At 42.0% G+C, this 27,906-nt stretch overlaps 1 protein-coding gene and 1 long non-coding RNA gene across 2 annotated transcripts in view; one reads left to right on the forward strand and one right to left on the reverse strand.

The window, feature by feature from the left end:
- The window catches only part of LOC111867330 (glycogen phosphorylase), a 127,288-nt gene that overhangs the window by 45,011 nt on the left and 54,371 nt on the right, over nt 1–27,906 (reverse strand). The window contains exons 3-5 of the mRNA XM_033752642.1: nt 13,468–13,675; nt 10,583–10,791; nt 10,191–10,296 (exon numbers count right to left, since the gene is read on the reverse strand). Of these exons, the coding sequence (XP_033608533.1) occupies nt 10,191–10,296; nt 10,583–10,791; nt 13,468–13,675 (523 nt within the window). The remainder of the gene's footprint in view (nt 1–10,190; nt 10,297–10,582; nt 10,792–13,467; nt 13,676–27,906) is intronic.
- LOC111867331 lies at nt 1,256–5,769 on the forward strand. Its single transcript, XR_002843330.2, has 3 exons — nt 1,256–1,483; nt 2,558–2,656; nt 5,570–5,769. It is a non-coding gene; the product is annotated as an uncharacterized LOC111867331 (long non-coding RNA).

Below are 27,906 nucleotides of genomic sequence, written 5' to 3' on the forward strand. Positions count from 1 at the left end.
CAAGGTATACTTACATCCTTGTAAAATTAATGCGACCTAAACCACAGTTCACTCTGTGTGCCTGCGTTACAACAATATTTACACTCATACTACAGACAGTTTTGACTAGTTTGAGTATGACACTTGATGATGACATTTTATGGTCGAAAACATGTAAAATAAATGAAATCATGAAAGAATTTTTACTTAACTTTGCGTAACGGTTAATCTTACGTCTTGGAAGTTAAACACAAACAGGATGCAAACTTATAAAAAGAAAACTAATGTATTATAACATTTATATGTCCAGTCAAACTAGTTAACATCTCATTTGAATACGTTTACATTAACTCCCGAAAAAAAAAACGAATGCTGCTTTCCACCTCTGCTTGATGTAGTCGATAGGACAACGATTCAAGAACACTGGGATAATGGGACAGGAGCGAGTTGTAGCACTCCACCCTCTCGCCTGAGTTCGTTCACCCCTCCCCCAGCCAATTCAAATCTCTGCCAAATATTTGATCCCTTTTTCTGAGCGAGGCATATACACTTGCCTTCGGGCGTAATAAAAAATAGTGGGTCTGACACTGTTCAGCCTGACAGAAATAAATAAGAAAAATTTACGTTGCCTCTTTTATTAACTTCTTAGTCCTTTGAAACTTGAAGTGCACGCAAATAATATTTAAAAACTTAGTTCCAACCACAAAGAAAACACTGCGTCTTTAGAGCTAAGTCCATTACGTTAATGTTACATAGGGAAATAATCGCTGGTTGTTCTGAGATATACTCGTATATATGAAACCCACAAACAAATTAACTTTGGAAAATGCAGTTTCTGAACGTTAAAGCAAGTGGTACATATAGTAACAACTGTCGACCACTGTTGCTTAATGGGATGCGTTTAATTTAATGACAAATTCATTCTTACGCTAATTAACGCCTCCGTTTCAACCGCAGAGGCATTTAGCATTGAATGAAGTGGTAATTTTATCGTGAATGATGAAGAGATACGAATGTGGAAGGAACTAGTAGTGGCCTATTTGAATTGAATATCTGAAAATTCGGCTGGAGAGACTGAAGAAACCCTCGAAAAATCTCAGTTACGATAACCCGTAATTGTGTGCAAGTCTGCTTTAGTTACCCCAGGAAGGCAAGACCAGGGATCTATCGATATTTCGATATATTGTGTGTGTGTGCGTGCGTGATGATTTGCGCAGGTACCCTTGGTCAAAAAAGTGACTGGCTATGTGCTAGGTGGCCGGACTGTCTGCTGTCAGTTGCCAAGCGGGTTCACGTTCCCACGACGAATGTGATCACTGGGATGTGACGCCGTGCGGTCTAGCAGGTATTTACCAACGCTTTCGGGGAATAAGCCGCATATATCTTGACGACAGAGGAAGTATAGTGTCTGTTTGCCAAACTACACGGCGTCACATCCCAGAAGGCCGTAATCACCGCCATAACAACTTCGTGTATCATTCTCAATCTGTGTTCTGCCCTCAACGTAAGAGACTAAATTTACACCCATATAAAATATCATTAGGGCAACGGTAAAATTTCCTTGTGCTTAATTACGCACCAAGACATGAAAAAGTCTGAGGAGTGGAGGTACAGCTTCACGTATTCTTAAACTCTCTATTATATGGAGGTGAATGGTGAGCTTCACACCCCAGTCCTTTTACTCCTGTGAATTAGGGACCCTGGTACCCATTGGATAGGAAGCTGAGAGGTCTGCAGAGCAGGTGAGAATGTGGTGGGAAAAAACATTTTTCGTCGCCGCCGGGAATAAAACCTTGATTCGCCGGCCGCCCAGACTCTAAGTCTAGTCACTATACTGACTGAGCTATCTCGGCTCTGACAGTATCATTAAATAAACTAATAAACAGCTCTTATAAAACTTTGGTTATTGTTAAATTTTTAAAAAATTTCCTATTTATTATAATAATCATAAAGACTATAAAAGTGTGTGACCCTGATAAGCAACGACTTGCATGGGTGACCCTTCTTCTTTCTTACCCTCAACTCTGAATCTCAAATTGGAATCTTGCCAATTACCAGAAATAAGTGAATTAATATTCAGTTTTTGTCTGATACTAGTTGCTGCCTTAATGGGCCAGCAACTAGCAACCAGCATTTGTATAATACTCCGTGTCTTCCCTCTGGTGTACTGTCTTAATGTGATGGAGGTGACTACATGTATTGACCACTTGGAGAGCTATGATAGTGCAGTGTAAGGTCCTCGGAACATCACCCAGACGAACCAGACTGGTCATAGGACAGAGGCCAGATGAGGCCCTCCTCACACAGGTCAAGGATTGAGGCTAACAACCTCACCTTACAAAATGTTGTTAAAGTTCTATTACAAAATCATGTAAAGTAGGAAGGGAAATTTCCCTAACAACTCCTAGTATGAACTTTCCACACCAAATTTCATTGAAATCCATAAATGGTTTGAGAGATGAAGCACACAAACAGAGAGACAGATATGTCTTGTGGTCTGCATGAAAAGTAGAATCTTCTGTACAAATTCTTAGGTGTATTATAACCTTTTTTAGTTGCCACATCTTTTCATTTTCAGTTGACATGATAATGCCACTGACCAGAACACTTATGTAAAGATAGCAGATTAGATATGACTGACAACATGAAGTATTGATGCTGATGGGTATTAATACATGTAAGTATGAGCAAAGATAAAAATGGGTGTGGTGCTCTGTATTCGGCTGGGATGCCATGACATAACCTAGTACCACGATTGCATGGACAGAACATTTTAAAATATAGTGACTGCAATTTTAAAAAGTCTAAGAATTTGTTGCCATCTAGAATTGCGTTTAGGGCCACAAAGTTCCCCTTCCATTACCATTACTGGCCAATGGCATGTCAGCTGAAGTTTCCCGCTGTGGTATTATCTGTTGACATCAGACAATGTGTTGTCCAACATGTGACTACCAATGTTTTGGGGATATACATTAAAAACATATTATCTGTGTCTTACCCTGAATATAAATCTTCACTGACATGAAAACCAAAAATCCAATTTTCAGCATCTTGTCTTCTTTGCAGACAACTAACATTCCTCTTCTAACATCAGTGAGAATTTTGTCACTTAAGACATCACTTTGAAAGCAACTGTGTCATATCAGAAATTACCTTGTAGGAAAACATGGATTCACAGTCATTACAGAATTATGGTTCAAAATACACACTACAAACTGAAAATTGGGAGGAATTTTAGTGGAGGAAGCTATAACCNATAGGAAAACATGGCTTCACAGTCATTACAGAATTATGGTTGTTTACCAATGCTGTGTCAACTGCTAAGATTATAAATTAAAGCAATGATGACAAAATACAGAGTACAAACTGAAAATTGGGAGGAATTTTAGTGGAGGAAGCTATAACCCGTTTTATGTACCATTATGGAATTTTCCTGGAGTGACTAAAGGGAAATGAATACAAGGTTCTTTCAGGTGAAATTCAAACTGAGGATATTTTAGATATACAGTATAAGTGTTAACCTACATACAGCAATGCACTATTAGAAAGACGTTAAACTAACTGGATTCTAAAATGTTCTGACAATAGTATATAACACTAAATTGGACTTTGCCCATCGTCTGGTATTCTGAAATTCTTTTATGCTCTTTAGAATACCAGACAATGGACAAAGTCCAAAAACCCAGCAATCCTGACTAAACTAATTCACTATTACTGTTCTCTCCACTAACTCCTTTGTTCTTTTTTATCCTTCCACATAGCAACTCCTACTACACGTATGTAGAGTGTCTAATAAACTAATCACTTTGCAACATGATATTAAATCTATCTTAACAGATTTCTGGAACACGCGGTAGTGTAGTTGGTTGAGGCACTATGCTACAAGCCAGAAGGTCCCGATGAGGTAACTGAATTTTTTTCAATTGGCCTAACCCTTCCAGCCACACTATGGCCCTGGGGTCGACTCAGCCTCTAACAGAAATGAGTACCAGGAATATTCTTCGGGGTAAAGGGCGGCTGGTCCATAGGGCTGACACCCTTGCCACCATCTATGAGCAGACTGTCTACAGAAAATGCGGGAACCTCAACATCTCACAACCCTATGGGCCTCCATGGCCTGTTACAGGGATACCTTAAAAAAAAAACAGATTTCCAGTGAATGTCTTGAAATATATCTAAGAGTGTTTTGTGAAACTCTGTGGTGAGATCTCTCTTGAATTTCTTTTCCTTGTGTTCCTTTTTAAATTTTGGTGATTTATGGTTTCTCATGACTATTAAGAGTAGGCAGGCTGAATGCATCAACATACTTTTCAAACAACACTTACTATACCTTGGTACACTCTAATTAAGCTGTCCATGAATGAACGGCAGAAATGTTCAAGGTCAACTGGTGCTACAGAGAGATTGCCGTGCCTGCTCTCCATTGCAGGACAGTAACATCTTTGGTTTTCATAAAGCCATCAGAAACTGACATGAAGGTATAAATGAACTACAAACTTTCAAACCACATGAAATGGAGAAGTCAGTTTCTTTCATTATCACTGTCCAGTGCAAAAGCCACAAATGCAGGTCACCCTTCCAATATACGTGTGCTCCATTTACACACAAATTCATACTGTCAAGCTCACATTTCTTTCATAATCACTTCCTTTCTCATAGGAAAAAAAGCTAGTGTAATTTCACATGTCTTAACTATGCAACTAGGACTGTGAAAAATAACATTTCTTTTCTGAAACAACTGCAGATGAACAGTCATTTTTATAATTTTTCCTTAAAATGATGTCTTTTTGCGAGCACAAACTTGGGCAGAACAGTCATATGCTTTTCCTGTCAAGTTTGGACATACTACAACACATGTTTCTTTCATGGAAAAGCTGTCCAGAAAACTCACAATATAACCAAAAAACAAAAATTGTCACTTCATAACAGCGACCCAAACCTCAATTTGGGAACCACAGCATTATAAGACTGATTTCCAACATGGAATCCCCTACAGATTCTTCTGAACTGAATATTTATGAAGAGTGGGATCAACTACGGTTAGCCAATTTTAGAATGCTTGGATCTTAAAATGTTGAACTTACCGAACAGAAAAATGTTAAACGAAGTTTCCAAGTTGTGAAATGCTCAACTGTGGCATGTTTCATGTATTATAAGCTCCTATTACCAAATGCAACACGATTTTGACAGCAGTTTCATAAGAGTGTGAAACCTGGACTCTTACATTAAGGGAACACTACCCTTGTTTGAAAATGGGTGGTGAGAAGAAAATGTGAACCTAAGAGGGCTGAAATAACAGGAAGCTGTAGAAAATTGCCTAATGAGGAGCCTCATTACTTGTACGCATTATCAGATATTATCAGAATGAGGAAGTGAAGGGAGTGTAAGATGGCAGGTCATGTAGCACCCGTGACAGAAACCTGCATGCAGCTTTGTAGTATAAAACCTGAAGGCAAGAGCCTATGAGGAAGATCTAGACTATATGACACAACTGTCCCCTTCAAAATACTTTTTCACCATACAATTTCATTTTCCTATCTCAAGTAGCATTAAATAATCTAATAGTTTACTAAATGACTCTTGTCAACAGTTCAGTTAAAAGTCTGCCTGTGAAGAGAAGACTAGGAGGTCGGTGTGATACAGCCATCAGCCTGGGACCCAGCTGTCAGTTGACAAGAGTACTTGAGTGCCGGAAGCTCAAGAACCTGCACTGCGTTCACTGTTGCCAGGACGCGGCTTGTGGAAACTAATAAAATGTATACACTAGTCTGTGTCAGTGATCTGTATAAAGTGTAGTTAAGGGTGGTCAATAAATCCATACCCCATTAATAGTTACACACCCCTAAATTGTGACAGTACTCTCCCTCTCAAGTGACCATTCATTCTCTCCCATGTTTTTTTCATTTCTTATTCCTTGTTATTAAAACAATGTTGTCTTTCTGTAACATGATTTTCTACAATTCATCCATTTCTCCCCTGTACGCTTTTGACTTCTCACAGTCCCCCATTATTTATTTGCCTTATGGCATGAAGTAAAAAGTCTGTGTATAGACACTGTACATACTCTTACATACAACTGTCCCTATACGTTACCTTGGAGATGAAATTGTTTGCTACTTGCCGAATACTGAGCAATGAAGTCCTTTCAACTTGTAATACTGTCTTACTGCATCAACTTATGCATTTGTGTCCCTAAGGATATCACCTACGCATTTGAAGTCAAAGAGGTGATCTTCATAAATTACTGAACTTAATCAAAATCAGATATTTCTGAGAATTTTTGTTTTTTTCTGAACCATCTGGAGAGCCCATTTTCAGAGAGTTTCATGTTAACCGAACACTGATCTATGACAGATAAACTTTCTGAATGCGAATAAAATCCGTTCAACCATCCAGGTGCTGCTGAGGTGCAGACAGCGTTCTGAAAGCCACTTCATCATATTCAGTGATGAAAATATGTAAATCCATCAAAACCTCAGGGGGGGGGGTCCACCTCTAGTACTGCTACACTATTTGCTCATACAGAGTATATGTGAGAGGAAGAAAGGACTCCAATATATTTTTTTTCCTTGGCGCTACAGCCTCAGTGGGCCTAGGCCTACCTCCACGAACTTCTCTGTTCACTTCGGTTTTTCTAGATCTTACACATTTGGTAGGACTCCTTGGGCGGGTGATCAGCTCGTCGCAAGGGCTCTACCTGTACACAAACACAGAAAAACGCACACACACATACTAAACATCCATGCCCTCAGTGGGATTCGAACCCACGATCCCAGTTTCCAAGTGAGAGAAGACAGTACATGCCTTAGACCGCTCGGCTACCGTGACCGGCCACGACTCCAATATTAGCAAATATTATTACTAAAACACCAAATGTAACTTGAATGATGGTAGACTGAGAAAGGAAGGATCACAAAGTGGGATCAGAAGAGAGTTTGGCCTCTGCATTTACTCAAATGCAGACTATTCAGTACAAGCACATTTTAAATCCTTTTTATTTGTGTACAAAGCACATATCAATACAGCTCAATGAGTATGTCAAGGATAATCTGCATAATTAATTGTTATCATATATTTTAAACACTGACACCTCATCTTTCACTTCATTGCACCACATTTTTCTTAAAAACTACATCAGAGGTATGGAATTTTTACCAACTAAATTTCTGTTTAAATATGTATATCCACAATATTGGTATGAAATGCGGGGGGTTTTAAAATGAATACGTAGCATTGATATTAACCCTTTTCCTTCCCAATATTAGGCTAAGTTTTATTACAAATCTATTATCATGTGCATTTGACCAAAAAAACCTTTGTGTGCACTGCTCCACTGGCATTATTTGAAGCATAATAATCCGAGGACATTTAGATGAAGTGTGACATAGAAGAACAATGGTAATGGTAATACACACCAGAAAGTCTATTCACATGTAAACAATGGTCACCCTCTATCATCAGAATGTTTCAGATGTCACAAAGATCCTGAAGCGTAAAAATACGTGCAGCAGTCATAAAGCAACCACATTTTATTATTCACAACCCACAATATCGCTGATCTCGATACTGCAAGTTTAAAATAAAATGTCAGAATGAACAGGAATTTCTTCTACACCATAACACATAACTGCTTTCACTTGAGTCAACAGCCCAGGCTTTTAACACTGGCATGTATTTTGCACAATAAAGTTTAACCATCTAAATACTTTCTTTCTCATTTAGATAACGATTCATAATAAAGAATTAACACTGACTATGAGCATCTAGCATTTAAAGCCTTCCAAACAAGCATTCAAAACTTTTTTTTTTGCAACACATGAACATTTTTTAAAAAATCTGCAATGTGATGGAAGGAAACAAGAATTTTTGCTCTTCATGCAAACAATTAGCTATGAGAAATATGTAACAACAAACTACGTGTAAACATTTTGGATGAGTTTTTCATACTTACAAAGTAATAAATTTCCTTTGAAGGGAACCTTTTCTGGATCTTTTCTATATTCAAAAAGGCGCCTTGCCCACCATTCTTATGCACATTATAAGCTTAAATTTGATGCTATGAAAAATATTGACATGATTATATTTATATCTTCCCTCCCCTAACAAAAAAACCCTCCCCTCCCATAAAAAAATCAAATCTACAATGAATAATAATCTCTACTTTCAGGAAAGAGCCCAACCAGTTTCAAAATTGCATATCTTAGCAATCACCTTTTTCTGGCGACGACAATTAAAATCACAGGAACTGCTTTTATAAACACCATCTGTTCCTTTTGTAGCATAACATAAACTACAACACTGGCTGCCATTACTAACCACTACTGAATGAGATGCCTGTCTGTCTGACTGTAATTATTGTCTCCAGATCCATGTGACGTGCCTAAAGACGGCTGCAACACCAACTCTGTTATATCGATTCCCTATAAAAAAAATTTTCTAACTTGCCACTGAAACATTACAATTAAGACAATCATAACTTATGAGCATGGAAACACTTAACACGCACATGGGCAACAGGCAGTCCAGAATTTGTTAAGAACCATTCTGATATTTTGTAACTTATGTACATAAATTTGAACACAAAGTAGGGAGGCACTGTTTCTAAACAAAAGAGGGCAATAACAATAGAAACAAAATAATAACAGTAGTAGCGAAGAACTGTTACTGTGCAAATGTTACAATAAGATTGCAAGGAAAGGCCAAGTAAAGGTGAGGGCCTCAATTGGAACTTCTGTTCGTAACTGCTCTTCAGCATTCATTGTATGCTTTTAGTCCATCTTGGTTCTTTCTTGATTTCATGTCCATGCCTTCTGTCTTCTTTTTATTGGTCTTTCTTTTCCTCCTCTGCTGCTGGCTTCTTGCCAATAGGTATTGCAGCCTTCACCCTGCAAAAGGAAGAAGCATTAGATTAGTTTCATTCTATATTTGACTGATACTAAGCACAGTAGAAAACCTGTCAAGCGGTATACTATAAAAGTTATCAGCTTCAATTGTAGTTACATACAAAAGTGAACACCCAATATTCTGATGGTACATGTGTACGAAATAAGACTACTTTTCAGACTGGCAAATTTTAAAGACCATCGTCTTCTGGGATGCAACAGGCATTGTGTAGTCAGGTACACACCAATGTTTTAAAAGAACCACCTGCCTCTATCATCAGGGTAGGAGGAGGAAGCGGGCTCCTTTGAAATGCTTGGACGCACCTACTAAACTATGCAGCATTACGTCTTAGAAGAAGTTAATCCACCACTAACTTCGTCACATGTAAAAGCTGTTGCATACACCCATCCACATTGAACTAGCTTCAGTCTATATGAGATCTGAGATTTTCACGGCAGTGACCACAGATAATGCTGTCTTCTCGGATGGCGCCACATCCCAGAAGACGCATTCTTCCTAGATTTAGTTTAATTTAATAATTTCCGATGCATCAGAATTGATTACTGCAATGACAAGATGCTAGACAGGAAAATGCATATGATACAATAATGAGTCATCACCTGTCCTTAATGTGCTAATATATGGTAATACGATGTTTAAATTAACCGAGCTCTCAGATCTGTTAAATACATACCTGGCTCTTGAACACATAAGATTATAAATGAATCCAATGTCCAACTGTCTGATCTAAGAGTATAAACATTTTGTGTATAAAATTCAATTAAACACAATGAATCACTGCTTTATGCATGGGATTTCCAGGCTTATAAACAATAACATTCAGTAATGTCATCTCAGTGCCGGTCACGGTAGCCGAGCAGTAAGGCATGAACTGTCTTTGCTTGCTCGGAAGCTGGGATCGTGGGTTCGGATCTGTTTCCTGTGAGGTACGAACTGAATTCTTATATATTATTCTTATACACTGCCGGTCACAGTAGCCGCGCTGTCTAAGGCATGTACTGTCTTTGCTTGGAAACCGGGATCGTGGGTTCGAATCTCACTCAGGGCATGGATGTTTGGTGTGCATTTTTCTGTGTTTGTGCACAGGTAGAGGCCTTGCGACGAGCTGATCACTCACCCAAGGAGTCCTACCGAATGTTTAAGATCTAGTAAACTGAAGTGAAACGGAGAGTTTCATGGAGGTAGGCCTAGGCCCAAATTGGGGCTGTAGCGCCAAAGGAAGGAAGGAAGGAAGGAAGGAATGTCACCTCGGTACATGAATCCTCTCACTATAATTTCGCCGAATGGGAACTGCATGCAGTACTTACTTGGATGTAATATCTGCTATTTTGCTTCGGACTATGTCCAAGTTCTGGTCGATCTGTACCTTGTTATGTTCATACACCTTGGGCAGCGTAAAGAGTGCCACAAATGCTGGAAATAAACACAGAACAGACTGCAGAAACAGCTGCGATATCTGGCAACGGATGATCCAGAAAGATCTACTAACCAGAAATTAACTGTCAATATGATGATTAAAAGGGTGAAATGTTGGTGTCTTGCATTTTAGATTACATATACACAATGTCAGAAGCTGGGGGGAGTGCAGTCAGTATAGAGACTGGCTACAGGGGTGGACGACCAAAGGAGTTGGAGTTTGAGTTCCGTGCTAATAGTTTACACACACTTAACCATCAATGTACTTCAAACGCATGCGTACCAATGATAATGAGGGTCATGCCATTGAACCAGTTGCCAACATAAGTGAGACACCACAGCAGCACTCCAAATTTAACCGAGTCTATCAAATCCTCGACCAAAAAGAGCCGCCGCAGTTCCAAAGCAGCTGCATTCACATGGGCCACAGCGATGTCTGTCACTTCTCGCACCTTGTCCTGTGGCAATGTCAGGTCCAATTCCAGGATGTCCCTAGGGTCAAAACAACAAACACTCTTTTCAGAACATGTAAGAATATTCTGGTTTCTTACATTTTATCTATGCGATGAAAGTTTTGAGAATTTGTGGCAGCAATCGTTCAGAGGAACACAGTGCCTGCATCTTCAGCGTTGAAGTGTGTAAGCTCAAGAACTGGTTTGTTTACGGTCAAGTTGCATGGAAAATCATATCCATGGGAGGTGGACAGGTCATACAGTCTTAATAGTGTGCATCCTGTTGTGTGTCATGAATAGGATATATAGAAGTATATAAGGTATGCCGTTTACACAACAACATTCTGTATTTAAAAAACAAAGAAGACACTACTGTATCAACATTTGCTTCATTATATTTTTACAGATGCAACATGTTTCGACCCTTATACCGGGTCATCAGGCATACAATACTCCAGTTTGAGTTACACGACTAGATGACCTATCCCACGTGAGAAGATTCCGATACATGGGAGCCCCACGTTATAGTCGCTTCCACCGGCAGAAAACCAGGTCAACACGTAGTGGCTGCAGAGTCTTATCAGAAAAACAGAATTTTAACTTTCATGCCTTCATCTTTAGTTTCTAATTTTAATTTTAAATTTTATTATCTAAGGATTTTCAGCTTTAAAATTCTGACCAAAACTTAATATATGTATTTATGTGTTTAAATAATTTCAGGACACAATAATGATCCTTATTATAAGAATTAGATGACAATTAATTGCAATTCATCAGCTCAAACTGGAGTATTGTTTGCCTGATGATGACTCTGTATAAGGGTCCAAACATGTAGCATCTGTAAAAACAAAATTAAAGCAAATGTTGATACAGTAGTGTCTTCTTTGTTTTTTAAATACCGAATATTATTGTGAAGACGGCATATCTTATATACTTTTGTATATCTTATTTAGGACATAAAATGATGTGTGGGCCTAGAAGATCTGAAAAACAGCCCATCTATGAGGACCTACATAGAAAACTACTCTTGCATCTGTGCAGCTTCAACCCTCTGCATGCCACGCAACCAGACTGGCTGGTAGTGGTAGTGGCTGCATTAAACTTACCACAGCCGAGATGGGCTGCTGTCATCAATTAGTTCAGCAATTCTATTGAGGGGCTGGGGCAGCTCAGTGAGTATAGTGACGGGCTACATGCTGGCTGGATGGCCACGGTTCGATTCCAGGCATGGGACAGTTTTTTCTTCTTCTCTACAGTGTCTGGACTGGCTCTGGGATCCATGGAATAAAGCGGCAGGGGCATAACACTGCTCACTAACCTCCATCTTGTGTGGAGGTCAAGAACGGAGCTATATTTCCACTGCCACATATGTCTTCATGGCATGATGTTTAATTAATTATGCACAGGGACAACATTTATCTTATTCTATCAAGTGTGACATACTGAAACTTGGAGGAAAGAAGAACCTTTCACAGCACACTCCCCTTGCTGTCTGGAGGCCATTCGAGGGATATAACTGTGGTGTTCTCTGTATACTGTCATCAGTCTTGGCGTTTTTAAGAGCCAATCCTATGGCAGGGGTTGGCAGCTGAAAGGGTGAAGGATGAAAACTTTTTCCCCATCTTCTCTTTAATGTAGTTATGTATATTACTTCGGAAAGTATTCAGATCAGGTACAGAAGAAACAGCATGAAGGATAGGTTACAAGGATTTTAAAAATCTTAGTATAATACGGGTTCTGAAACCAGGGATGTTACGATTGACTGGGGACATGTAACTCAGATTGCCAAAGCAAGACAAACAAGGTCCTGGTAGGGAAATATCTTGGAAACTGGAAACCTAGAAAACCAACAAGGCTTCAGAAGATCAGAGGGTGAGAGGGTGGTGTACTGTTATTTGGTACCAAAACCTCATGGCTGTTGATCTGAATGAGGTTAGGTTAGAGCTTTGGTTAGGGTTTTAGTACAGTATAATAAAGTTCATCAATTCATGCCCCAAAAGTTGAGGTACTGCCACTTGCGCTTCCTCTAGAACTGTCAGTTCTGCTATACTGAAAGCTGTGACATCTGCTACTGGAAAATATGAATAGCTCTATTAACTAGAAATTGAATATTTGTACATATGATGACAGCCTCTGTGGTCTAGTGGTCAGAGTTCCTGGCTATAGATCCAGAGGTCCGGGGTTAGATTTCTGGTGTTACCAGATTTTCTGAGAAGTAGTGCATCTGGAACGGGGTTCACTCAGCCTCATGAGGATAAGTCGGGAGCTATTTCAAGGATATAGCGGCTCCGGTCTAGAAAACTGAAATTAATGGCCATGGGATTCATTGCGCTGACCACGCGAAACACTCTTATCTGCTAAAGTTGGCACTAACTTCGCCAACAAGCGTTGGTCGCTCAGTCGGTTGATTAAAACAGTGAAATATTGGTGTTCTGTTTCCTTTTAGATTATGTCATGTACACAGTTATAAAGGGAACACAGCGTGTGTGATATCTGGCAACCCTTTGGTGTCATCACATACTGGTAAACTGGGCCACTGGCACTTTTGGGCAAAAATGTGTTAAGTGAACTTGTCATTGTGCTCCGAAGCTGTGCCATTTAATCTCAAACAATCTGCTTGGCATAACATAAAACCAGAATGTGACCTCCTATAGGTTGGACTATATGACAGACCCAAAAAGATTAGTCTATCAGTCATTACGGATTCGCTACTCACTTGAAGGGGTGTCCATCTGAAGTTTTCTGAACCGCTTGCAGAACATTTTTATAGACGCGGAAGCTGATAGTTGCGGTGAGAAGAGCCAGCGACAGGTATGCCACTACACTGATAAGAGAGAAGTATGACAGAGAGAGCAGGACTCCCAACACAGTGCCAAAAACAATCCCAGACTTCTTGGGGTCACGCCAGTACACTAGCTCCACCACTGCAAAAACACAAAATACATCATATGACAATGCTTTCACATGGCGGTCAGTTTTAAATGGCTGTTATATGAAGTATCTAACAGCACAAGATGGCTCAGTATACATGAGCAATGGCGGAACAGAACAACAGTTATCTGGGGTGGAAAAAAACTAAAAGGTTCAAACAAAAAATTATCAGCAAGTGCTCCTAGTGATAACACATGGAGTACCAATTGTCTCAGCTCACAAAGCATGACCCGACAAGACAACTATTTATTATACCATATTTTACAAAATTGTGTGTACGCTATAAACAGCACTGAATATTTCAGTTCCATAAAACGTGGCGATTTTCTTTCCCAGTTGCGCAACCATCGCCTTCTGTAATATACAACTGGCATGTGAGACACAATTATTACAAGTCATGATGGTATAATTTTTAAAATTAGTTGGACTGCCTCTTTGGAGGGGAGGGGGAAAATCGGTCTTAGTGTTTTAATTTTACTGTGGTACAGACAGAACCAGAAATGAGATCTGTAAGTTGCAATTCAAAATTTTATGAGTGTCCAACAAGCAATGATTACAACGGTTTGCACATGCATTAAAAAGAGTGGACATAACAAGGATTCTGAGAAGGGCATCGAGAGTTAAAATTAAAAGGAAAGAGATGTAACGGATAAGTCAGAAGAAGATAATAACTGTCACATACTGGCAGAAATCAAGAGGATACAGACGGGAAGAAATCAAAAGGGAAAAATGGGGGGAAAGAGAGGAGACTAAAGAATTTTCGTTTATCAACTAGTACAAAACAGAATCAAAGCTCGAGGAGGTCAAGATTTGCTTAAATCATTCCTTTTCTTTTAAAATTTAGTTCCACTAACACACCTACCAAGGGTTTTGAAAGCACTTGTAGATCAAAAGCTATAAGTACTATGATTAATAGCTACATACACAACCTACAGGCACGCATGCATGACACACACATACGAAGTTACAATTCACTTATTATACACGAATTTGGGTTTCACTTACACATCTGACCCTGTGATTCATTTATAGATTCCTAGCCTTAATACCCAAACAATAATATAAACTGAAAGCAACTGTTGCAATTTATTACTAACATACTCCTTCGTTTTATTCTGTTATGAAGGATGGACAATGCAACTGGAATCGATAGAATATTGCAGAACACATCCATTTCTGTACGATGATGAATGACTTAACCACGAGGAAGGTGGAACTACACTCAACAAAACCCCTTCTACCATATCAAACCCCCCAATCCTGACAAGAATTCGTAGTCTTTATACAGTTTACAGGTCTATGACAGCTCCTAACGATAATCTCTTTTTATGGATCGCTTACATTCTCACAAGCACGTGGTCACGCTATCTTTAAATACTTCAAAGAGAATGCATAACGTTATCACATTACAAAATCAATCCTGTGAAATATTTCGCACCAAAACAATTTTTCATATAATAATGAAAACATGTGTTTGTTGTTTGAGATGCCTTAACGACCTTAACATATGGTGGTGGTGGTGGGGCTACGCAAAATACACCTATGCCCTAATAAGCTACTAAAATCATGCATCTACGTAAAAAAAAATACATATATTTAACTTTAAAATCACTCATATCACATTAACACAGCCGAAATACATTGTCAGACATGTCATACTACAAAAATAAAACACCCTCCCCAGTAAGTTGCCTCACTTCTTGTCCAAACTTGGCAGACAACTTCCAAACCATACGTGGCGCGTCTCGGGTCCCACACATATGTGCAGATGGTTTCCTTGCTCCCCCTACTGACTCACCCCTTTAGTGCACTTAATCTTACCAGGTCCCCTATCTACGAATTCCTCGTCAGGAACATTCTGTGACCTTGCACGACGTACCATGGTTCACTCCACAACAGAAACACAAAACAAGGGCAGGGAACCTTCTTCAAGATGCTGCGGTTCGCCGGACAGGTGGCGTGCAAGTTTCCTATCCTCACACGTGACTACCGCCACGTTCAAACCGCCAATGTCGTCGGTCGAACACACAGTCCCAGTGGAAATCGCTGTACTTCATAAAAGGTGAATATCGTCGGTCGAACACACAGTCCCATTGGAAATCGCTGTACTTAGTAAAAGGTGAATATCGTCGGTCGAACACACAGTCCCAGTGGAAATCACTGTATTTTGTAAAAGGTGAATATCGTCGGTCGAACACACAGTCCCAGTGGAAATCACTGTATTTTGTAAAAGGTGAATATCGTCGGTCGAACACACAGTCCCAGTGGAAATCACTGTACTTCGTAAAAGGTGCACCTGTCTCTGTACTTAACCAAGCTACGAAAACATACGTGGTTCGATTCCCAGCAGGCCTAACACTTTCTCCACAGCGCCGGGACCAGCCTCCTATCCAATGGTTAAGAAGCGTGAAACTATGCGTCCACAAGGATAAAAGGTAAAGTTATCCCTGTAACACACCGTGGAAGCCCACATGGTTGTGAGACGTCGAGGCTCCCATATTTTCTACACAGTCGGCTCACAGATGGCGGTAAGGTCGTCAGCCTTACGGGCCGGCCACCCTTCACCTCCCAGGAAAATTACTGGTACTCATTTCTGTTAGAGGCTGAGTCGACCCCAGGGTCATAGTATGTAGCATTACTTTTTAAACATATTTTTTTTTATTTTTCCAGTCTTTCCTTTGTTATGGTCTGTCCACCGTTTCCAGCAGTTCCACTGCGTGAACAGGGGAGTACAGCGTGAGATGCTGCATATAGGTCAAGAACTAAATATACACGAACACTGCCTGCTCGGTGCGAATTCCTGTTGCTGGCTGGACGTATGCCGGGGCCTGTTACGCACGCAAACTGTTCACGCAGAGCACCGGCGCACTACTGGGCCCTTTCGGCAGACACGCATTCATAACCTTGGAACTAGATACAAGTGAATCGTCAACTTCACGCCTTGACCGATTTGCCCTTGTGTAAAGAGGCTTAGGTTCAAGTCGGGCACCAGTCTCAGTGGACAAGAGTCGAAGCTCTGCACTGCCGGAAATCGAACCCTGGTCCAGCCCGTAGCGTGGTTACCATACCAGCTGAGCTACGACAGCCTACAGTGATTACAAAAAAATGGACAAATTTGAACTGCGTGCGTGTGTTGGACGCCGTCTGTCTACTTTCTAAATTTATTTCTTCTTCAGTTATCATTCATCCAAGGTGGTTCAGAACTCAATTCTAAAACCCCCGAATTTCTTTAAATATTTGGTACGATTCCTTCGGCGGGGGTTCGGCCTACCCTAAAACCTTTACCAGTAGGCCTACGGGACAACACAACAGACAAGATCGCAAGCTGGTTCAAGCGCCAACGCTTCTGAATAGCATTCGAAAGGCGTTCGTTTCGAAACTCGGGAAGGCCACCGATCATCCTGAGTCCTTAAAGAGCCCGTACAGTCTTAAAACCAGTGTTTCCCAACGGGCGGAATGTGACGGTCAGCTCGTGGGACGCGAGTTCTAGAACATGACAATCATTTCCCTGCATTGCAAGCACAGTATTCTTGCCACTGGTGCACCATGACAGTCCTTCTGCTAACAGAAATACGTTTTACGTTGTTACAATACAAACTCCGTGGCTTTAGTCCGCAAACAAACTATACCGACCGAGCAACCGCCGCTTGTCGGTGAAGTTAGTGCCAACTGTAGCGGATGGAGGTGTCGCGTGGTCAGCGCAACGAATGCCCACTGTCGTTCATCTCGGTTTTCTATACTCGAGCCGCTATTTCCTCGAAATAGCTCCTCAATTATCCTCACGAGGCTGAGCGGACCCCGTTCCAGATCCATTACACTTCTCAGAAAGTCTCGTAGCGCCGGAAATCGAACCCGGACCTCTGACCACTAGACCACAGAGGCGCTCCATTACATTAAAACGCATTATAAAAAAAACCACTATCTGGAAGTTCTTAAAAAACTTCCATTAATGGTTAATATAACGTACATAGCACACAATTACAAAAATACATTTCTTGGAAAATGGAGACCTCTGGTTGCACCAGTGGGGCTACTTACTTTCCTGACAAAACGACCGGTCAGATGCAAGATGCGAAAAGTTGACAATCGACGGTCCATAAGCTGACAGTGTCGTTAAACCAACCACAACTAGACAAATGACTACAAAGTCTCAATTCGCTTTCATACAAAACGGGGTTTTATTCAACTGATAAAAGGCAAGGTGAACACCGTCGAACAAATTTTTGTGACGACCTACGAAAACTAAATTTAATCAAAAAGCATTCGGCTATTCTATAAATGCAAGCTGCTGGCAAGCCAAAAGATGTAGCACTACATTACCTCCCTATTGTGCGTTCGTTTTACGGTGCAATGATCGCACGAAGCATTTGCGTTCTGAGACTGCTCAGGGTTACATAACGCGTGCCAATGCGCAAAACTAGATAAAAGTAAAAATAGTTAGATAATCATCTTAAAATTAGAACACTTCCATCTTCAGGGATATAACGCAGCTGTAGTCCCTTCATGAGTTAACTGACGTTTCGATGGAACATGTCGATTCCATCTACAAGTAAGAAAACATCAAACGAACATTCGGCTGATTTTCAACGGACTACATAGCGTTATATCCCAGATGACGGACCTCTACACAACCACCGGTAACAGAATCACAAATACAACTTCACTTTTCTCACTTCTGACTCTCGTGCTCTCGAAGAATGCAGCTGACGCCAGAACAGGCTGACCGGATACACACGGGCGAGTCTATGCCTACAGTGCGTGGGGATCCCTTACAGTTTGAATGAATCATTTACCTTCAACACGGGCGCAGTGACGCAAGCCTTCCGTCAAGCTAAATGAATCAGCGAGCGCTTAGGCATAAACAAAGTATGAAGCAGGTTAACACAGCGGTAACACTTCATACCTATACAGGTTAAGTGGCACACGTGGCCAAAATGCGGTTGGCGAGTAGCACGCGGCTCTTTCTGAACCGCTGGGGGTGAGAGTCGGGGAGAAAATATTAATCAATCCTTCTTGTTTTACAAATGGATTAAATTTAATAACGCCGTCGTGCGGCAACTTTTTTTTTTTCAAGAACAATTCTGCTTTAAAATTCACGTTTATTTGTGGCCCCCCACACCCTGAACATTTCAAAATTATCACACAGTACGCGGTTCTGATAAGTTTGGTCACCCCTGTTCTATAACATCGTTATGGTGCTGTGAATACAAGAATGAAGAATTATTTCTGGCAGCTACTCAACACTTGTAAAAATCCGTGGCGGTGCCCACAACAAACATTCCTACCTTTGCGCTGTCCTACACGCATCTACAGACACCATGGGTCCTCGTGGCACGGTATGGGAAAGCACGCCCTTCGCTCTACTTAATGCTTAGCCCAACGAAGCATCTAAATAACATTCCTACCTTTGCGCTGTCCTACACGCATCTACAGACACCATGGGTCCTCGTGGCACGGTATGGGAAAGCACGCCCTTCGCTCTACTTAATGCTTAGCCCAACGAAGCATCTAAATAACGTTCCTACCTCACAGAAAACAATATCTTTATAACGGAGATTAATAAGTTAGTGCTATAAAAGGTTCTTAATGCCGTCCAGTGTGATTGATAAATGCTGCATTTTTCAGTCTTTCATCCTTTACATGTTTCGGTCGGAGCGACCATCTTCGGAAGGACATTATCAATACGTACGGAAACTACTATTACAATGTCATAGGTCATTATCAGTATATACAGACACTACTATTACACATGGAGCCAAGCCCTTCTTCAGAAGCCGCCAATTGTGCAGATACTCAAGAATTTGCCGGCATTCTATGGAACCCAAAGGTTCATTAAAAGGTAAAGCTATCCCTGTAACAGGCCGTGGAGGCCCATAGGGTTGTGAGACGTCGAGGCTCCCACACTTTTCTAGACAATCGACTCACAGATGGCGGTGAGGTTGTCAGTCTCACGCACCGGCCGCCCTTTATCCCCAGGAAGATTCCTGGTACTCATTTCTGTTAGAGGCTGAGTCGACCCCAGGGCCATAGCGCGGCTGGAAGGATTACGTAAATTTAAAAAATCCACCTCATCGGGACTCGAACCTGCGAACTTCTGCTTGTAGCATAGTGCCTCAACCAATTACGCTACTTAAATTTATAAAGTTTTAACAAATTCATGCACAACGCAGTAATTGTTAAAGGATACTATTTTATATCTACGACATTGTAACGGCAGTTTCCGTATGTACCGATAATGTCCTTCCGAAGATGGTCGCTCCGACCGAAACATGTCAAGGATGAAATAAAAAAAATTATCAATCACACTGGACGGTGTTAATAATCTCTTATACAATTACTAGTGTGACGGGCCAGGATAAACCAAGTCAAAGAGTTAATACTCTTTAGGGAAATAATCGCTGTATATTCTGTGAAGCACGGCTGTTGTACTGCGATGTGGAAAGCAAATGGAAAAACTACCACATTATCACTTTTCCTGGATAGTCTCTTTCCAAAAACAGAGATACCATGTATGGGAGATGTTTCCTCTGGAGACAAAACAAACCGGAGGGGCAGCCAAAGTGACCAGAAGACGAGGAAGAAGACGTAAGAAGATGCTGGATGACCTTGGGGACAGAAGAGGATATTTTCATCTGAAGGAGAAAGCTTGAGATCGCATTAAGTGGAGGAACTGTTTTGGAAGAGACTGTGGACCTGTCGTCTGACAGATTACTGATGATGATGATTCTGTGAAGCATAAGAAACCAATACACGCGGTGTTGGGGGGGAGGGGGATGGGCTTCTTTTTAAAAAGCACGCAGTACAAGCAAGCACACAGTCTTTACTCTGTGCATTTGTGATTAAAGTTCTATTGCGGTTTACTCGGCACCAGACAACACTCATAACGGAACATTAATTATAATCAATTTATTGTTTTTACTTCTTAAGATCAAGACATGTTTCTATCAAATATTGATCGGAAGATGAACATTTACAAATAAAAATACATACACATTAATGAATTCCATACTGAAATTTCATTTCACTGTAAGTTGGATACATTTCCAATGAATTACGCTGTATTTATTTTTAGTTGTAAATGTTCACTTGATGATGGTCAACAATTAATCGAAACATGTCACGATTTCAAGTAACAAAAACAAGCAACTGCTTATAACTAATATACCATCTACGAGTTGTGCACAGTTAATAAAACACAATAAATACAGGTAGTACTTAATGTTTATAGAGGAGACACATGTAAATACCGCGGTTTTATAATGGCCTACACCCCGGTATCAACAATTTATGGGACCCTTCTTCAGAAACCTATTACCTGAAATCAACTACATGGATCAACGTAACAGACACCCATAAATATTTTAATTACGTACGAACATAATGTATATAAAAAATGTCATATATAATGCTGAGGCTATTTAGCGTGGAATGGTAAGAACAGATGATCAGTCAGCTTGAAAAGGTTGTTGAGAAAACTGTCTTGGTCTATTTCAAGATACTATCGTGGCATTAGGCTGGAGAACCTAAGGAAAAAGAAAAGGTAAAGGTATCCTTGTAATACTACGTAGACGCCCATAGGGTTGTGAGACGTCGAGGCTCCCACATTTTCTAGACAATCGTCTCACAGATGGCGGTAAGGTTGTCAGCCTTACGCGCCGACCGCCTTTTACCCCCGAGGAAGATTCCTGGTACCCATTTCTGTTAGAGGCTGAGTAGACCCCAGGACCATGGCTGGAAGGATCAGGTCAATTGAAAAATCCGATAACATTATCGAGAATCAAACCCGCGACCTTCTGGCTTGTAGCATAGTGCCTCAACCAACTACGCTACCGCGTGCCTCGGAGAAACTAAGGAAAATGATGAAAAACCTCAATCATGATAACCCTTACCCCGACCGGGGTTCGAACCAACACCTACAGGAAAAAATGTGCAATGTTACTGCTTGTGCCTTTATCGGCAACATAGTGAAACAGGAGTCAGCATTTTCCTACTTTCAAAGGGGCTTCCCGTCAACAAGAATTCCAGCATGGCGGTTGTCTGATTTTTTTTTTTACGTCAGAACAACACTAGCGCCATTCAACGCAAAATGTTTGAAGCTACGTACGTTTATAAAATTTTCATATGCGTGTAGTTTGTATTAACTCATTCATTCTGGGAAATAGAAAACATAGGATAACAACCGGTGGAAATATTTTGGCGATATATGGACATGTCACGTGAAACTTACGTGACGACAAGTTATGCGCACAACCTACGTGTTGTTTTGGAACCTTGAAGAAACCAACCGAATAGTGATACTGATCTAACAACATCCACTTGTTCCTCATCCCGTAACAGCACACACACACCACTTGTACACAGCTGCACTTACAATCTTCCCTTCTTATTTTGAATCCCATTTTGTTGACCGCTCGTGGTTGTTAGTGGAATGCTTGAAACCGGAATTGACAATGCCCGAGGATCAAACCAAAAGTCTTCAGACTGGTGGAACCCGCAAAATCCCGGGCCACATTCACCCCCGGTTACAGCAGAGACGGGCCTCTACCTAATGTCGTCAATGTCCCATTGGCACAGTTCCCTAACCAGCTCTAAATATAAAGCTGAGGTAGTAGCCACTAGTTGCCAAAAGTCCGACACTTGTCCGATCAATACAGGTTGCCAAGCTGCAGTACTAGATCATTCCTTCAGGCGGCAGCACTATGCACACTTTGTGACGCGCTGTCCAGATGCCACCAGGTTACGAGTAAATCAACACACGCGGGATATACGGATTCAGTGGAAGAACTGAAGCTTTCACGGCGAATAAACGTGCTGAAATCTTATGTCGAATAATAAAACCGACGTTTCAGAGATTTCCTCGATCTGAATGATCACGGCCGACGATGGAAACCAGGCCCTCTGAAATGCTGGTTTTTAATTCGACAAAGCTGTACCCCCGAGAAGATTTTAGTACATATGTAACTAATGTTTACAGGACGAATACTGTTAACGATGACACAATCTCACGTGGTAGGTGCAAAAGTTGGCACTAACTTCGCCGACAAGCGGCGGTCACTCGGTCGGTACAGTTCGCTTGCGGACTACAGGCCACGGAGTTTGTTTGTTTGATCCTCCAAGTGGGGGGGGGGGTTGTCGCTAGGCGGACGACCTTGCTCTTTAAAAAAATTGTTGTGAAATCCAAAGATGTGAAAACCGGATACAATCCGACAGTTTCTTCTAAGGACGGATACAGCTCAAAGAAGTTGTTTTGCCCATGACGACAATGAAGCTATGTCTCCTGAAGAATTCAATGGAATGACGTGACAGTGGTATGGACCCATGAGAGACTGGCCGCTGTGACAGCACAGAGTGGAGGCTTTGTAGGGTGGGAATTGAGCCTGATAATTCTGGGGTTCAGCAAAGGGGGGCGACAGTGTGCCCTGGAATCACGGGGGACAGAGTACAGTCTCATGGCGAGCCCTTGTGAGCACTGATGAACTTTGTGCTTCATGAATTGGTGATAATTTCTTGACCATATGAATCTACCGGCACGAACTTCGCCGAAAAGCGGCGGTCGCTCTGTCTGTATAATTCGCTTGCGGGCTAAAGCCACAGAGTTTTATATTTTATTAATCTACCGGATTCCCATGACGGAACACGCCGAGCCGCCTGGCGTAGCATGACATCCCCCCTCACAATAAAAAAAATTAATGGACCCCGATTAAGAAATAATAATAAAAACTTGCGAGAATAAATTAAAGAATAAGAAATAAACACCAGAAGAATACAAACCATGTTGTCTACGAGAAAAAAAGGTATGAAGTACAAGCAGCCCTTAAAAAAATAAAACATAAGAAAAAAGTATTCTAATTCAGGACTGAACTATTACGTAATCTAAGCTTCACCCAATGCCGGTCACGGTAGCCGAGCGGTCTAAGGCATGAACTGTCTTCGCTCGCTTGGAAACCGGGATCGTGGGTTTGAATCCCACTCAGGGCATGGATGTTTAGTTTGTGTGTGCGTTTTTCTGTGTTTGTGTACAGGTAGAGGCCTTGCTACGAGCTGATCACCCGCCCAAGGAGTGCTACCGAATGTGTAAGATCTAGAAAAACCGAAGTGAACGGAGAAGTTCATGGAGGTAGGCCTAGGCCCACTTGGGCTCTAGTGCCAAGGGGGGGGGGGGAGTTCCACCCAAAAGACTTAAGAGGACAGACTCGTAGGCGGAGGTGCTCTGTTCGAAACACCGACTACAATGAGATTTTCGTGGTTTTCTTCAATCCTTGAAGGCATCTATCAATCTTTCTTCCGATTCATGTAATATTCTACCTATTCACGCTGCGTCGCGTCGCAAAATTACCCACGGAGACGAAGGGCCCTTCTGGATGAGGTTCGTTATATTAAGTAATTGTGTTACCGGGCCAGTTACTAAAAACCGGCAGGAGTAAGGAAATGTTTCATGGCACAGGTTAAGTTGTCCCTGTGCTTAGCCAATTAAGCACTATGCTATGAAGGCGTATGGGGGAGTGGATGTATAGATCTACATTTTCTTGACCTCGGCAGTAGTTGGAGGTGAGCGGTCAGATTCACGCCGCTGCCGCTTTACCCCCGGTACCCATTGGGTGGATCCCAGAGCCGGTCAAGACGACGTGGGACAGAGTTAATTCTTGACCCTACCGGCTCTCGAACTCCGACCACTCGGTCGTCCAGCCAGTAGTCAGTCGCTATACCGACTGAGCTATCCGGCTCCCCAAATGTTGCATGAAGAATCGAAAATAGAAGCGGTGAACACGACAGCCCAGGCACTTCCTCGCGTCGGCGTACCGAATGATTCAAGTGCGTGGAATCTCTGGGTCTCCCTTTGCTCGAAGCCGACACGCAGACCGGGCAGTGGGAAGCGCCAACCCTTGCACTGCGACGAGGTTTGCAGTCTAAGGAAACGATACACACAATAATATGGAAGGAAGGGAAGACAGGGCATGAGAAAGCATAAAGTTTGGAAGAAAACAGAACCAAAGTAAAAAAAAAAGTAGGCCGCGCCATAGCTCAAGCGGTTAGTCACTGGTTTCCCACCGCGGCGGTCCGGGTTCGATCCCGGGTCTGGTCAAGTGGGATTTGTGGTGGACAAAGTNTACCGAATGATTCAAGTGCGTGGAATCTCTGGGTCTCCCTTTGCTCGAAGCCGACACGCAGACCGGGCAGTGGGAAGCGCCAACCCTTGCACTGCGACGAGGTTTGCAGTCTAAGGAAACGATACACACAATAATATGGAAGGAAGGGAAGACAGGGCATGAGAAAGCATAAAGTTTGGAAGAAAACAGAACCAAAGTAAAAAAAAAAGAAGTAGGCCGCGCCATAGCTCAAGCGGTTAGTCGCTGGTTTCCCACCGCGGCGGTCCGGGTTCGATCCCGGGTCTGGTCAAGTGGGATTTGTGGTGGACAAAGTGGCGCTGGGGCAGGTTTTCTCCGAGTACTTCGGTTTCCCCTGCCAATCTTCATTCCACCAATTGCTCCACAATCACCCTCACCTATCATCTGGGGCTGGTACAATAGGCCAGAACTGGCCGCAGTACAAGGGGCTTAGTCCCACCCCACTAGCAATAAAAAAAAAGTAGTGTTATTACAGCACCGAGCAAGAGGGCTGTATCCGTAACGCTTATTGTATTCGGAACGTGCCTGGTTCGAATCTAGGCCCCGTCACTGACTGTCCTGCGGTATTTAACGTCTTTCCACATGTTTTCTTCATTAGCTCTAGAGCCCCTTTGGGCCCTGGCCGCTGATTTTGAGTTTCATGATAATTTTACAGACGGTGGGACTCCTTGCGCCAAAGGGGAGAAAATAATCAGGAACAATTGTGATGATCGTAAGGGAACGTAGATTTCTTGCACAGGACTACGGAATTATACAACCCGCAACGCATAGCTGCACGACAAGTTGCGTGGTAGCCGGTAAGTGGACATACGGCGCTGCGCACTCTAACGTGCGCCGGGATGCACCGATCGAATCTAAGGTGCTCCGACACTAGGACAACGCGTACCCTGGCACGGGTTGCCACGTCACGTTTATGAACGTACAAGGTTTCCAGGCTTCCGTCAGCCAGTGAGTCAGAACTCACAAAGCTCCCAGAGCAGTCAGAGAGCATGGTCGTGAGTCTCGTAACCAAGAATGACTGTGCTGGCGAGGGCCAACAGCAATTTAGCAGTCAGGAGAGCAACACGCCTTGTCCTCACACGAATTGCGAAGTGCATTGATGTTGACAGAGGGACTTTCGTAGGTGAACTGTACCAACTTTGTCACTCGAACAATAAATACCGGCATTAGAAACAGTACGTAATATCTCTTTCTTATCAACAGTTTTGGAACTGTACAGTGAAATTACTCTATCTCGGAAACCGTTCGGAACAGGACACGTGTACATATACATTTTTTTTTGCTTAGAATGACCGATACTGTGTCTCTCCTGTATACATTAAAGGAACACTTTGGTTTCTGAGCACGAAACTGAGACACTAGGCGCCTACTTCATCATCACTGGCAGAACATCCCTTTTTTGAGCCACAGCTTTCCTCGGAAGACGCTGCCACGGTTTCACTTCTTTCGATATAGCAACAATATTTATCTTTTTGCAGGTGAAGGTCATCAGCCTTGCGTCCAACCCCAAATCTGGAGGGCCAGGTCCTTGTATTTATGTCCCCAGTGACAGGTTGACCCAGTTATACCCCCAGGCACCGGGATCCCTTTTCGTCGCCTTCTTACGACTCGCAAGGATACGGTGGAGGTATTCTAACCCGCCTCCAAGCGCGGACTGCCTACTTTATACCAAGAATAGACACAGGTACAATACAATAACCGGCCTGTACAAAACTCCTTATCCCAGAAGCATACAACAAACCTGCTGCTGTTTACATAATCGTGGCAAGTTCCTCGCATGCAACGACAGGCTCCATGGGACTGACGGCTCTTGGAACTTCTCCCGTCTCGCTGTAACGGCCACTTATCCTCTTTTCATGTGAATCTTCCCACGAGGACATAAAATGAACTCATAATGGCGAGATCGTGCTTCTCCAATCAGATGTTTCCTTACTAGAAACTACACAATGGGCTGAATTTTCTTTCCCTTTAAATGATATGCCTAAACAAGTTAGGAACTGTACGCAGAGGGCAACAATCCGGGCACGTTCGTTTACTTTTATCTTTAAAGACAATCCGGGAGAGCTCACTGAGTATAACAAGTAGGCTATGGGGCTGAAAAAGTGGGGTTCGATCCCAGGATGAGGCAAGAGACTGGCTCTGAGACCCATCTATCCTCCCATCAAACAGATACTAAAGTTCCTAAGCCTGGGGGTAAAGCGGCAAGGGTGAGACGCTAACCACTCACCTCCATGGCGGAGCTACACCTCTACTCCTCCCATACACTCCCCCATGATTAATTAATTACGCCCAGGGATAACATTTCGTTTTCCTTTGACGCTATATCCTCAATTTGTGCCTTGCCCTACCTCCACGAAACTCTCCGTTTCACTTCGGTTTACTAGATCTTACATTCGGTAGGGCTCCTTGGGTGGGTGATCAGCTCGTCGCTAGGCCTCTACCTGTACACAAACACCAAACATCCATGCCTTGTGTGGGATTCGAACCCACGATCCCGGCTTCCGCGTGAGCGACGACAGTGCATGCCTTAAAGCGCTCGGCTACCGTGACCGGCAGTGTTTTAAACCCAATATTAAATTTCACGAAAAGTCCGTTTGGAGCGTTCTCCAGTTGCTACATGGACACAGACACAGTGAAACTACACAGGGGCATTTTTGCAACTCTTTTGTTTAAGAGCGCGCCACAAGAATGATCAATTGGACATGATGTGTAAGGGAACTGTCTTGCTGAAAACTGAGATATACCTCATCACCAGGGCCCGGATTTTGATGACATGTCACCTTTTCTTCCTTGTATCCTATGCGATGCTCTTAAATATATAAATCTCGGATATGAGCTGCTGGTTACAGAAATGTAAATTTTATAGGTAATTTTTTGTCATTTTTTAACATTTTTAGGTTTAAGGTCATTTTTTCATTTTGGGGGTAATTTTTTGGTAAAATTTTGGTCTTTTAAGGGTATTTATTGTCATTTTTGGCCATTTGAGGGAATTTTTCTTCATATGTTTTTTGAAAAGTGAATAATATGAAAGCGAAGTGTTCTTTCTTTTCTCCTTTTGGTCATTTTTCTGGATTTTTTCGATCATTTTTTGAATATTT

Source organism: Cryptotermes secundus, unplaced genomic scaffold, assembly GCF_002891405.2.
Source record: "Cryptotermes secundus unplaced genomic scaffold, Csec_1.0 scaffold2387, whole genome shotgun sequence".
Classification (NCBI taxonomy): Eukaryota; Metazoa; Arthropoda; class Insecta; order Blattodea; family Kalotermitidae; genus Cryptotermes; species Cryptotermes secundus.